The sequence below is a fragment of the Anomaloglossus baeobatrachus genome, chromosome 1 (genome assembly GCF_048569485.1).
Source record: "Anomaloglossus baeobatrachus isolate aAnoBae1 chromosome 1, aAnoBae1.hap1, whole genome shotgun sequence".
Lineage (NCBI taxonomy): Eukaryota > Metazoa > Chordata > Amphibia > Anura > Aromobatidae > Anomaloglossus > Anomaloglossus baeobatrachus.
Window position 1 is genome coordinate 571795884 of NC_134353.1, and position 14317 is coordinate 571810200.

Sequence of the window (14317 nt, forward strand, 5' to 3'; positions counted from 1 at the left end):
GGGACGCAGGTAAGGCAATGTTCCTCACTCCTGCGGCTTCACACACAGCGATGTGTGCTGCCGCAGGAACGAGGAACAACATCGTAACATCGTTCCTTCTGAAATTCTGGAAATGACCGATGCTACACCGATCATACGATATCGACGCTTTTGCGCTCGTTAATCGTAGTAAAAACGACTCACATACTCCGATGTCGACAGCGACGCCAGATGTGCGTCACTTTCGATTTGACCCCACCGACATCGCACCTGCGATGTCGTAGTGTGCAAAGTACCCCTTAGGGTACGAGAACATTTCTGAGGTCCTCACTCATTTACTGTCTTGTGCTTGTCTTGAAGGCTTAAAGCCGGTGATTAAAGAGTCCCTAATAATGTCCAAGTAGTTAAGGGCATGGAAGCAACCAACACCCTGAATAGTAGGGCAAAAACCTGAGCCAGAACCCCGTTATGTGCGACCAGACCCAGCAAGAGAACTAGATCAGGAAAGAAAGGAGGAACATTTACATGTTATAATTGTGGAAAATCCGGACACCTAAGAAGAAATTGCAGACTCTCTCTGAGACCCAGAAGAGTACATGATAGTCTACCTCCATCTCTTCCTCTAATGGTGGAGTCAAAGTCCTGCTAGAAAAATGACAAAACCAGATTAAGTGCCTCCTTGTGTAATGTCCATTAGTAATTTTGTTCCTGCTTCCACTGTCCCAATTTCAATTGCAGACGGTCATACCTTACCTTTTCTCATTGACATTGGTGCAGCAAAATCGGTAGTGTGCAGGGAAGATTTAAATGCTAGCTGCCTTTCCATGCAGTCCTTCCTCTGAGTAGGAGTGGAAAGAAAAACAATACACACTACATTGACACGCACTTTAGTTTCCTTCTAACTCAATCAGTCGACTCAAAGCAGGCTCCGTGCCAGTGACGCAGCCCCTGTGAATCTTTTTGGTGCTGAACCTTTGCAGAAGATACATGCTAACATACAGTATCAGGAGGAAGGCACTGTGCACTTCTCCATTACCCTAAACAATGAAGAGGTTTACGTACTGGCTTCCTGCGAGTATAAACCTTGGTCCATTTTTGTCACAGTATGCCCGAAGAGGAGCTTGCTAAGTTTCTGTCTGCTATACCAGAACACCTTTTGTCCAATGGGCCAGGATATGTAAGCCGCCTGTCTGTGCCCCCAGTTAGAGTTGATATAATGATCTAAAACCTGGAGATCCTATGCCAAGGAACCATAGTACTTATTAAGCATTGCACAGGAAGATGCAATATCCAACACAGTAGAGAATTTTTTTGGGAAAGGAGTTATTGTCATAATTTCATGCAATACTCCACTCATTGGCATAACTAGAGTTTGATGGGCCCCGGTGCAAAGTTTGGACCTGGGCCCCTCCTCCATGTACACAGACACTCAGAGTATGGGATAATGATGCCGACAAACGAGGTATGGGATAATGATGCTGACACTTAGCTCTTTCACTCACCCCTGACTCATGAGCTGAGAGAGGAGCCAGCTTCTGATCTGCAAAGCAGGCGCCGGGCCCCTAACCCTGCCGGCCCGGTCAGGATTGCGACCTCTGCGACAGCGGTCATTATGCCCCTGACTCCACTGTTCCCAGTCAAGAAAAAGGTTGAAAAAGGTCAGCCTTCCCAGTACCACATGATCCATGACTTGTGGTCTGTTAATAAGGCCACTATCCTCAATACACCCAAAGTGCCTAACCCACATACCCTATTGCCACAGATCCCTCACATGGTCACCCATTTCACGGTCATTGATCTTGCCAATGCTTTCTTCTCAGTTCCACTTTATCCTGATACTTGGTATTTGTTTGCCTGAATGAGTTTTTAAATACTTTGCAGGGTGACTATTTCAAAATGAGATCCTGTTTGGGTCTCTCTGAAATGTATTGCACTCAAAATCATAATTTAATAATTAAAAAATAAAATTTGTAAATTTAGAAAAAAGTTCAAAATTGCTGCGAAAATTTTAATCCCTCTAACATCCTAACAAAATAAAGTAAAATGATGCTTCCGTAAAATAGTATGGTAAATATTTTTTACTAACTATTTTGGGTGGTATGGATATCTGTTTTAGGGTGGGGTCACAAGACCAATTATGCTGATCAGAATTGCATCAGTGCTTCTTCTCGGTGGAGAAAAAAAGAAAAAAAAATTTTTTTCTCCATTCTGTTAGTCCGTGAAAATAGGATTATACTTGGATGTCATTAGAGTGTGGTCTGATGTTATTGCCAAACCCATAGAATCACATTGCTGATTTTAATCTTACACATATCAAAATCAGACATGTCTCCGATATTATCCTTGTTCTTAGGAGAAAATCATACATGAGTAGAGCCCCATGGAATTATCATGAGTATGACTGCTATCTGTGAATACCACCGATAACACATATCTGAGATGATCGGTTGTGTGCAAGAGTTCTTCAGGTCATAAAATTCAGAGTTGGAATATTCCCATTTGCTCCAAATTTTTGTAAAATTTTACATATTTTCATTAGGGATGATCAAATACCAAAATATTCGACTTTGCGAATATCCGACGAATAGGCCGCCACTATTCGACTATTCACGAATATTCAATGCGCAATGTAAGTCTATGGGAAACCCGAATAATTTCACGTTGGACCTAACAGCGAGCTGTGGTGACTGAGTAAAAGGCTGAAATGGATGGAAAAAGGCAGAAACAGTATGGGCACAGCCTGTAGAAGGTGCGTGACTGCATTTCTGGTGTCTTGGAATAATGTGCTCAGAGCAGCACGTGGCTTTTAGTAAGTCGCCAGAACAGCTCTCAAACCAAAATAAATGAGGGAAAATTGATAAGAAACAGCTTGTAGTGCCTAATCACTTTAATAAAACATAAAATCAAGCCCTGACCTAAAAAAATCACTTTAGCATATGTTCACACACTTCGTTTTTTACATTTTCCTCCCTTTTTCGATTAGAAAGAGCTCTAACTTATACATTATATTGGTGTCTGTCTCGCACCTCCTTTTTTGGGACATATTTGACAGCACTTTAAAAGGTCAGCTACAATGTGCCCGTTGGGATGCTGGCTTTGCCCTTCTCCTCTAGCAACACCACCAGCTCCAGTGGCACTCTATTCAAATGTAGAAAAGGACACTGGCTGTCCTCAAATCTCAGACTTCATAGGGCCCTCAGGTGGGCCCTGTAACATACATTGGGGAGGGACGACAGTCATTTATAGTTTTCTGCGTCCCCTATGTCATTAGTGTGAAAGTTGGAATACGTACTCCATAACACTTTACAGTGCTATTGCCAATGTGGCCATTTGGGTGTTGGCCTTGCCCTCCTCCTCCACCGACACCACCGGCTCCAGTGGCCTTCTACTAAAATTCTATTCAAATTATTCAGCAATGTCTGTTTTATGGACAAATGAATGCCACGCTGGGACATCGAAGCTGATGTCATTGATGATGATTGCATCTGTCCATAAGCAGGTTGGGAGCAGGAGGCATCATCGCCTGCTTCCTAGACCACAGTTTGTGAACCATGCAGCACCGTGGAAGTGGCAGTTGTTTCACTCTGGAAGTCAGGCTTTATTCCACTAGCTAACACCGAGGATTTCAAAAAATTCAGTTTCCCCAGGGGGAATGGTTGAGACACCATAGAGCACAGTATCAGAAGGTACTCCCAACTGATTTTTTATAAAAAAAAAATTGGGAGGATTTGCCACAGTGCATAACATGCCAAGGAGTTAAAAAAAAAAATTGATTCCGCAGGGGGCCATGTGCAACACACCATGGAGCACAGCATCAATAAAGAACACAAATAGAGACTGCCTGACCAATTTTTATAGACAGTGGTTGTGCCAGTGCATAATGTACAAAGGCTTGAAAAATATTGCCCTGGGTTATTAGGCCGAACAATTAAATCGCAGCAGCATAACAAGTTAGATTAGTCAATGGGTCTCATTAGATGATAGAAGACAAAATAGTCTTGAATGAGAAACAATGGACCTTATTTGAACTTAGGAAATACAAATTTTGTGGCTATTATTGGGTATTGTTAGGCGACCTGAGATACTCTGGGGCAATCCATCTATGGTTCATTTTGATCATCGTCAAACTGTCTGCACTTTCCGTGGATAGTCGTGTGCGACTATCTGTTATTATTGACCCCGCTGAGCTGAAAACACGCTCAGACAACACACCCGCAGCAGGGTAAACTAGCACTTCCAAAGCGTATAAGGCAAGGTCTGGCCAAGTGTTGCGCTTGGAAACACAATAGTTAAAGGGAACTGTAGACTCTGAAAGTACGCTGATATGGTCACCTACATAGTCCCTCACCATCTTACTTAAGTGTTCCCTCCTTGTCATAGTTCCCCTAACTGGTATCTGATTCGAAGTTGACGATTTGAGGAAAATGGACCAGTTTTGGCACATTAGTTCCCCGCCTGTGTTGCTCCTACTATGCGTAGCCCTCTCTTGTAATCCTGTTGCGTGAGATAATAATAATAATAATAATAATAATAATTTTATTCATTTATATAGCGCTATTAATTCCACAGCGCTTTACATACATTGGCAACACTGTCCCCATTGGGGCTCACAATCTCGAGTCCCTATCTGTATGTCTTTGGAGTGTGGGAGGAAACCGGAGTACCCGGAGGAAACCCACGCAAACACGGGGAGAACATACAAACTCCTTGCAGATAGTGTCCTTGGTGGGATTTGAACCCAGGACCCCAGCGCTGCAAGACTGCAGTGCTAACCACTGAGCCACCGTGCTGCCCATGACACACTACCTCTGATGCCAGCATTATCTGAGGGTAAACTTTTCAACAAGTGTTCCACTACAGCCCTCTTGAATGTTTCCATAGTACAATTCTTATTTGCCTCGACAAGTAGCGAAGCGAATTTGTATTTGTAGCGTGGGTCAAGGAAGGTACATAACTAGTATTTGTTGTCTGCCAAAATTTGGACTAGCCGACAGTCATGAGAAAGGCAGTATGACATGAACTGTGCCATGTATGCCACACTCCGAAATGGAAACCTTTGTGTGTCACTACTAAGAATACATTCTGTCTCCCTAAACCTCCTCTCCTCTTCAGTCTCTCTCTCCTCCTCCTACTCCTCCTCAGGTCATCCATGCTGGACAGCCCTGAAGCTTGGGTTGTCAATCCCTTGGTTACCAACTTCAAACTATTCCTGTTCTTCATCATCCTCCTCATCCTCATGATGCTGACCAAAGGTGTCCTGATCCTGTTGGCCGAGGTTCTGCGGATTACTAGCAACCATTGAGAAGTCTGGATCCACAGACACCTCGGGTGCACTAACACTTTGGTCAGTCAGACCATCCAGAGAGCGTTTCAATAAACAAATCAGTGGAATTGTGTCACACTCCCCGGGTCCCGTCGCTGCCTGTCACTCACCACTCCGGTCTCCGGTTCTCCTGCCCGCGGCGGTCCCTCTCACTCCCCCTCCTGTACGTCCTCTGTGCCTTCAGTCAGCCGGTCCCGGCGTTCCTCTGCGACCCCGGACACTCCCTCTGGCTCCCCTGCATCTCCTTTACTTTCCCCACCGCTTCCTGCTCTGGTCTCCGGCACTCGAGCCTCGCGCATGCGCATTAGGGCGCGAGCACGCTCACTCACCTCTTCTTAAAGGGCCAGCGTCTCGGGAACAGGATATGGTTGATTACAGGTACAGGGTATATAAGACTTCCTTTTCCCTGTGGGCGGTGCCTGTTCAATGTGTTCCCATAGCTAGGTGTTCAGGTTCCTCTGTGCCTTGTATCCAGAATAATCCTGTCTCTTCCACAGAGCCCGTCTGCCGTCCTGACCTGGTCCCAGAGTGCCGATTACCCAGGAAGTGTCCTGGTGACTGTATGCTGTGGATCCCGCCATCTTCCGTCAGCCTGAACCCGTCACCTGGACTTCACCTGGATGCTCCAGCCTGCACTTCCCGCTGGATCTGGACCCCGTCGGCTGTGACAACTCGGCACCTGTACTCGGTTCCCGTCATCTGTCCTGCCTCCGGTTCCCGTTGGACTATTAGTCATCTCCCGTGCCAATCTCTGAAGGACACATACCCCGTACTCCCTGTGTTACGGCTGCTGTGCATTTAGGCCCTCTGGTGGGGTGACCAGGTAGTCCCTGTATAGGGGTTAGCTCTTGGTTGCCTCTCTGGGGGAGTCCGGTGCACGGTCCCGTGAATCCACCTCCAGGACGTTACAAATGGTAAGGCTGATAAAAGCATTATCACTGCTCACAATGTTGGTAGCGTAAATAAAATTCTCTGGGACTGACAAATGTCAGTAATCCACACCCACTCTGCAGTACTTATGTCTGGCAGCTGCATCTGATGGGCATGTTCGAGCTGGAATTGGGATATTCCCCTCTGCTGCTCCTGGGTCCTGGCCAACATATGATAGGATGAATTCCATCTCGTAAGGAGGTCACATATTAGTCTGTGACGAGGCAAGTGTAAGTGCTGCTGCAGCACTGCCAGGCCAGCAAAAGAGGGAGATGACTTGCGGAAATGGGTGCTAATACTTCGTACCTTGGTAAGTAGGTCTGGTATGTCAGGGTATTTTTTTAGAAAGTGCTGAACTACTAAATTTACAACATGGGCCATACAAGGAACGTGTACAAGCTTTCCAAGCTTTAAAGCCGCTACCAGATTACGACCATTATCGCACACTACCATCCCTGGATATAGGTCTGACGGTGCAAGCCACTCATCTGCTCAGTTATTGCTTTCAAAAGCTCAGGTGCCGTGTGCGATTTGCCACTTATACAGATGAGCTTCAGTAGAGCGTGTTGCCGCTTAGCCGAGGCAGTGCTGCCTGGATCCCAGCTGGGGTATGATGTCGACGGTTGGACACCGGCGGATGTTGAGGAGATGCAGAGGATGCACAGGAGCCAGATGAAGAGTAGGAGGAGGAGGGAGTTTTTGCTGTGTAGGAGGCATCTGAAACGCTGATTCTGGGTGTGGGAATTATATGGGATGTTGCCGGCTCAGACTCTGTACCAGCCACCACGAGGTTCACCCAGTGTGCCGTCAGTGAGATGTAGCGTCCCTGTCCACTTCCGCTTGTCCACGTGTCTGTGGTTAAGTGGATTTTCCCTGTTATGGTGTTGATGAGAGCCCGTTTGATGTTTATGGACACGTAATTGACGAGTGCGGGAATGGCACAACAAGCAAAATAGTGGCGACTAAGCACAGAGCACCGATGTTCTATCACCACCAAAAGGTCGCGGAAAGCCTCTGTTCCCACAAGCCGATACGGCAACATCTCAAGGGCTATCAATCATGCAATGTGTGCAGTTATAGTTTGTGCCCTTGGGTGCGTAATGGGGTATTTTTGCTTCTTTTTGAAGGTCTGTGGTATGGACAACTGAACGGAACACTGGGACACCGAAGTGGATGTGGTCGATGATGATTGAGTGTGGCCAACATCAAGTTGGGAGAAGGAGGCATCAGCACCACCTTCTTGCACACGAGTTTGGGAAGCAGGCAGCCCAGGGAAGGTGGCACTGTTTTGAGTCTGGAAATCGTGTTTTTTACCTTGAGCTTGGAACCACCTAGTGGTGTGCTTGGCTAACATATGGTTTCTCATGCTGGAGGTGCCCAAGCTGGAAGTATTTCTGCCTCTGCTTAGCTTGGTCTGACAGATTTGATCAATGGCAACCATTTGGTCCGAAGGACTCTTGGAAAAAACTCCCACACAATCGCAGCACGGACCCTTGGACTCTGAGATGACACAGGTGGTGGTGTCATGTGCACAGTTAGTTGACCTCTGGCAGTTGTCGAAACCCTATCTCTTACGGCCTTTTTGCGGACTATGGGTACATGCTCCTCTGCGGTACTGCTCTCGCAATCCATGCCACCCGTCCATGTTGGATCAGTCACCTCATCATCGACCAGGTCATCTTCACATTCCTGAAGGTCAACAACTTTGGTAATGGAGGGTTCAGGCTGACCTGAGGGCAACTGTGCCTCATCATCCTCAAACACTTCCACCTGTTTGCCCAGCATGTCACTGCCAACAACATGGCTTTCTTCTGGCCTTGGGTGCTCAAAGATCTGTTCATCACTGCACACCTCGGCCTCACGTGTGTTGGTGGTGTTGCCCGGTGAGAGGCAAGAAAGGTCAAAGGGTCCCGTAAACAGTTCCTCAGAGTAACCTGCTTTGGGGTCATATGTTTCCTTAGAATACTGATGTTGTGAGGAAGGAGGACCAAGCTGAGGATTCGATGGCCCAGCCTCTGGGATACTCAAGTCTGTCTGTGTGGACCCTTGGGATTTGCTACTCGACAAGTAATTGGAGGCATTTTCTGCTAGCCAACTCGTTACCTGTTCACACTGTTCAGGTGATGATGGTGCAAGAGTGGTTTCCCACGTGGAACAGAAAATTGGGATAGGAAGGCAGAGGTAGATAAAGCAGGAACCTTTTTCTTTGGCTTCATCACCACCACTATCACTAGCACCTCGTCCATAGCCCTTACCGCCTCTTTTTCCAATTTTTTGGGTTTGATTATTTGAAGGTGAACACTGTAACGTGACCTTTGTATAGGCAGTGGAACAACACTGATGCCAGGTTGGTAAACTTGTGTTAATAGTTTCCCATGATAGCTGTTTCTGTAAGTCTAAAAAACGTAAGGTACCTTCATTGGACAAAGTACCACTTGGAGGAGTCGACAAAGATGTTGTGAATGTCTTTCAGCCCTAAAAGAAAAACAGGGTTTGACACCACTTTTATTTTAGTATTGGTTTTTGGCACTCAGACTGTGTTTTAATAGCAGCAGGCCACTATCTAGGTTCTGTAAGATATGAAGCAAACACCAGGATGCTAGGTTGGTGCTATGACGGTATTTGGCTTCAGGCAGAAGTAGAGCCACTGACACCGATTATTAATTTAAATTTTGTAACACTGACACTGTGTTTTAGTAGCAGCAGGCAACTATCTAGGTTCTGTACGATATGAATAAAACACCAGGATGCTAGATTGGTGCTATAACGGTATTTGGCTTCAGGCAGAACTATAGGCCGTGACAGCAATTTTTTGGGTTTTATTTTTTTACACTAAAGGGTGCTTTATCGCTAACGATATATCCAAAAAATGCATGTAGAGAGTTACACACACAAGGAGTGCTATATTCAAAACATGTAAATAGTTTATTGGTTACAAGAAAATCTTTTTACAAACAAAGACACGTTTAAAAAATCATCATGTTATACAAACGATTATTAGGGGACTCCTAAAAAAGGGGGGAGAGTAAGTGAGTGTCCAGTACCAAATGTAAAGATGGTATGTAACAAAAGGCGCTTTCTGAGTGTAAATCTAGTGCTCACAATATAAATGTCCACGTGTGACTAAATCTGGCCTAAGTCAGGGAGCATGAGATAATATTCTATGAGCAGCTCATTAGGGAAAGTGCATTCTATAATAAAGGGTTAAATACCCTATGTATCAAGCTCACCCATAGAGAAAGACAGCCAGAGTCCTGGTAACTGGGCACAGTGGTGATATTCCAACCCGTCCTGCACGCGCGTATCGCGTAGGCAGCTTCTTCAGCAGAGTGGGATAGGCATATCGCAGGTCTCTAAGGTCCGTTTTAAATCTATGTTGAGACATGTGTTGCAAGTGTAATTGGGATGTATTCAGGTGGATCTCGTTCATCTAATGCGCATGCGCTGTAGCAGGCACCCGGGGATGCGCACACACAGGCCGGGGGCACTCAGGCTGACGCGCGCCCGCTCAGGGAGAACTCTCCCGATGATGTCATTTGGGCATGCGCATCAGCGTGTTAGAGGCCCCAGGGTGTATGCACCCAGAAGTGCTCACTACAGCGCACGCGCACGGTGAGGAAAGGATCCACATAGCTGTCCGTCCATTTCATTATATGGAAAGCAAGTGTTATGTGACAAATGGAATGTTTCACAGAGGTAACCGTATATTATGTGGATAAATGAACCATCACAGAAAAACGAATGGATGTTAAAATAACAAATATAACATAATATTGCGGAGGTAATTATAAGAGTTATAATTACTTGATGATGAAAGTTAGTTTTACATTCAGTTCTCAATATAAAATAATAATTGAGGTGACCTTTCTTATTGTGTGGGAGTTCCCATATCTTGTACAGACAGGGAACAGCTAGACAATTTGAAAGTCCAAGCGAGAATAGTTGTCTTAAGGGATTGTGAAAAGCAGTCGATTTTTACATAAGTCATCATATATCAATAAGTACGGTTCACAGGTAACACACCTATATCATAACAATCAAAAAAGATTAATGGATACAGACAAAATAAAAGAATATATATAGATGTGGAATGTGACACCTAATATATGGGGGACAGTATATTAAAATGGAGTAGTCAGTGAATCCGTATATGAGGATGTTCCTTTCCCAGTTGCAACATGTCAGAGTTGTTGAGAATACTTCAGGAAATAGGAGAATGTAGAATAAAGCATTCAAACTCATGATGAATAGTTACTAAAATTAAAAACATAGAGACAAAAGAACACAGTTAAAAATGAATCATAAGGGAGTAAAAAACTACCATAGTTAGAGAACTAGGAAAATGGTGGTCATAGTGCCTAAAATAGTGATCCACCGGCACTCCAATTGCGCGAGTTGTTTCTTCAAATCCCCTCCTCTGACACTGCAGTGGAGGGCATCAATGTTCTTCACTTTTAGTCCAGAGGGGTCACAGTTATGGGCAATTTTGAAGTGCCGGGGAAGAGTTCTGAGGGATGTAAGATCATCAACTTGTTTGGAGTTAATAATATCACAGACATGCTCCCTGATTCGGACTCGTAGCTGTCTTGACGTGAGTCCGATATAGATTTTAGAGAAGGGGCATGTTGCGTGATATATGATATAAGTACTACTGCAAGATATATGCTTCAAGATTTTGTAGCATTTTTTAGAGTTATTCATAGATTTAAACTCCATACTTCGAATCATGTTCCCCTCCTTGCAGGCTAAACAATCCCTGCATGGGTAGCATCCTCCTTTCCTTTCTGTTGTCAAAAAAGTTGCTATTAACTAAGATGTCTTTCAGATTCCTTCCTTTCCGGGGGGTCATTAGAGGGGAATCTGAAAGGGATTTACCCAGGGCGTCATCTGTTTTTAGAACCTCCCAATGGTCTTGTAAGGAGGTTCTAATAGCATGCCACTGACAATTAAATGTCGAGATGAATCTGATTTCATTTTTTTGTTGTTTATTAGGGGGGGGGTATGTTTAAAGAGTAATTGTTCCCTCGGGGTATGTTTCGCACTGAGGTAACCATGTTTAATTATTCGGTTACTATACCCCCTTTCTTTAAAGCGTTCTGTAAGGTCAATAGCTTGGGTTTCGAATTTTTGTTTTGTTGAACATACACGCCTCGCCCTCAAGACGATATATCGTCGGGGTCATGGTGTTTGTGACGCACATCCGGCGTCGTTAGCGACATCACAGCGTGTGACAGCTAGGAGTGACGATCAACTATCGCAAAAATGTCAAAAATTGATGATCGTTGACATATCGCTCCTTTTCATAATATCGTTGGTGGTGCATGCCGCTGGTTGTTCGTCGTTCCTGCGGCATCACACATTGCTATGTGTGACACCCCAGGAACGACAAACATCTCCTTACCGGCATCCACCGGCAATGAGGAAGGAAGGAGGTGGGCGGGATATTCCACCCGCTCATCTCCGCCCCTACGCTTCTATTGGACGGCTGCCGCGTGACGTCGCTGTGACACCGCACGAACCGTCCCCTTAGAAAGGAGGCAGTTCGCCGGCCACAGCAATGTCGCTAGGCAGGTAAGTATGTGTGACGGGTGTAAGCGATGTTGTGCGCCACGGGCAGCGATTTGCCCGTGACGCACAACCGATGTGGGCGGGTACGCTAGCGATATCGATAGCGATATTGCAGCGTGTAAAGTACCCTTTACACTAGGTTTTTTTTAGCAGTAGGGTACTATGGAGTTTATGTACGCTATGAAGCCAACACAAGGACGCAACTGTGCTGGTAATAATTGAGATGGTGGCTAACAGGCACTTCACTACACCTGAACCCGTTGTTTTGGAAATTTTGGGACCTTTTTTTAGGAATTTGCAATACCTATCCCTAGTAGAAGAGACACAAGGGTTGTAGCAGTGCTGGGATTGTTGATTAATTAGTAGCAGATGTCAGGAAAGCTTTAAATCTCTCCCTGCCTCTGAAAAAACTCTCCCTATATCAGACACTGCACTAACATACCATATGCAGCACTAATAAGAGGATTTTTTTTTAAAGATGGATCGCTGTCACCTAACAAAGCACTGCACTAACACTGGCCCTATAGCAGGGTCCGCATTCACTGTTTTGCAGCCTGGCGATTTATGGAGCTGCTAGCAGATACTGACTACTGGCTACAGCCCGTAGAAGGACTATTTAGAAGTTTGCAGCATGAACGCTATCACTTACAAGGCACTGCACTGTCACTGGCCCTATAGTTGGGTCCGCATTCACAGATTTGTGGTCTGGCGATTTATAGAGCTGCTAGCAGCTACTGGACACTGTCTTCAGCCCTTAGAAGGACTATTTATTAGTTGGATCAACGAACGCTCTCCCACACACAATACAGTCGATCTACACCGCCAGCTCCTCAATGACTGCGTGTTCACAAAATGGCTGCTGGCTTATATAGCCCCTATGACGCTGTGCGGCCAAGCCAATCACAGAAACACCACAACAAAGATGGCTGCGGCGTTACTGTGAGGGCAACCAACATCAGATGTATTCATTGCCTGGAAAACAGAGGTCAGAAATGAAACTGAAAGTATCAGAGCGGATGTTTTATTCGTCGGATACCAAATGGTGCCAATAGCCTGTTATCCGTTGGATATCGAATAGTGGCGAATACATTCGCTCATCCCTAATTTTCATAAATAAGTGCAAACCATATTAAAATTTACTACTAACATAAAATATATTGGATCACAAATAAACAATCCCACAATCACTGGAATGTAGAAGCATTCTATCTATACCACATAAAGTGATGCATATTTACCACTATTTTCTGGTTTTGATCCTTGGCAAATTCTTCCTTGTTGACCATTTTGTTTTGATAAGGATGTTCTCTATTTGTTTTTTTAAGAACATGTTTTTTCTTTATTTTTCCTGATTTGGTCACGTTATCTAAAAAAAAGAAGTGCATGTTGAATTATCAGTGGAATCAGTCTCCTGTATTTAACCCCTTCACCACCGAGCCTGTTTTCACCTTAAAGAGATTGTCCACTACAAATTATAGTGGCCACAGTGATGTAAAGTTGAAACAGAAGGCTTTTTCTAAATAACTTCTGTTTTCAATTGTGCCTGTGAGCGGTGCTATCGCTGTCCACTCATCCCCATCACATGACCCCCAGCTTCAGTGACCTCTGATGTCCAGTAATGTTATGTCAGCTTCCAGAATTGGAAGTTGACCCGACATCACTGAGGCAGGACCTAGTCTCCGTGAATGATTTGGCTGTGGGCGGAGTTTCACCGCATGACACAGCCCATCATCTCATATGCTCTCTCCTTCACTACAGAGCGCTGCAAGCAAGAGCAATGCTGGGCTGTGCTGTGCGGAGAAACTCCGCCCACAACAATTACGGAATTAAAAATTGCAAATAAGTCTTTGTTTTGCCCAGTACATTGTAGTGTTCATACATGGTGCCAGCTCATGCTTCTGGAAACCTGCACCCCGTACATTTTGTCACGCTCTCCTCACTCCAATAGTGCCAAACATGTGGAGGCTAACTGTGGTTTAGGCACATTGTGGGGCTCAGAAAAGAGGGGGCATTTGGATTTGGGAGCTCAGATTTTACTGGATTTGTTTTGTGATGGGGGGACAGTCCGGACTGTGTTTGGTCTCTGTTCAGTAGTGTCTGTCTTTTGAAAGGTGAACAAAACTGTTGATGACCACAATTTTGTGCATGCCTGCCTAAAAAGAGGTGTAAAAAGATGGACACCGCTGGACCACAGGCCAGACGTGAGGTCAATGTGACTCCCACTGCCTCATTACAGTAAATTTTCTGTTGGGAATTTTTTCTGAATCAGATTTTTTAGAGATTTAGGGTACGTGCCCACAATCCGCACATACTGTGTCTTGGATGCAGCATTTCTTTTCCTGCAGAGACGCAAGTGTTCTCTGCAGGAGACCGCAGCTGCCCATGCCCACTATCAGGGTTTGAGGCACCGTGGGACTTTTGCACTCGTGTAGTCGCAAGCATAAATTGACATGCTACAGCTAGGGAAACAGCCACACATGTCACTTTACGCTGCAGAGAAAGGAAGCACAGTGGGCA

The 14317-nt window shown here is 45.1% G+C and overlaps 1 protein-coding gene across 4 annotated transcripts in view; it reads right to left on the bottom strand.

Moving 5' to 3' along the window:
- The window catches only part of LOC142296261 (uncharacterized), a 321619-nt gene that overhangs the window by 18426 nt on the left and 288876 nt on the right, over window positions 1-14317 (bottom strand). For 3 of the 4 annotated variants that reach the window (XM_075339664.1, XM_075339635.1, XM_075339654.1), the window contains one exon: window positions 13039-13166. The exons of the other annotated variant lie outside the window; for it this stretch is intronic. In XM_075339664.1, coding sequence (XP_075195779.1) covers window positions 13039-13166 — 128 coding nt within the window. The remainder of the gene's footprint in view (window positions 1-13038; window positions 13167-14317) is intronic. 4 annotated transcript variants of the gene reach the window in all.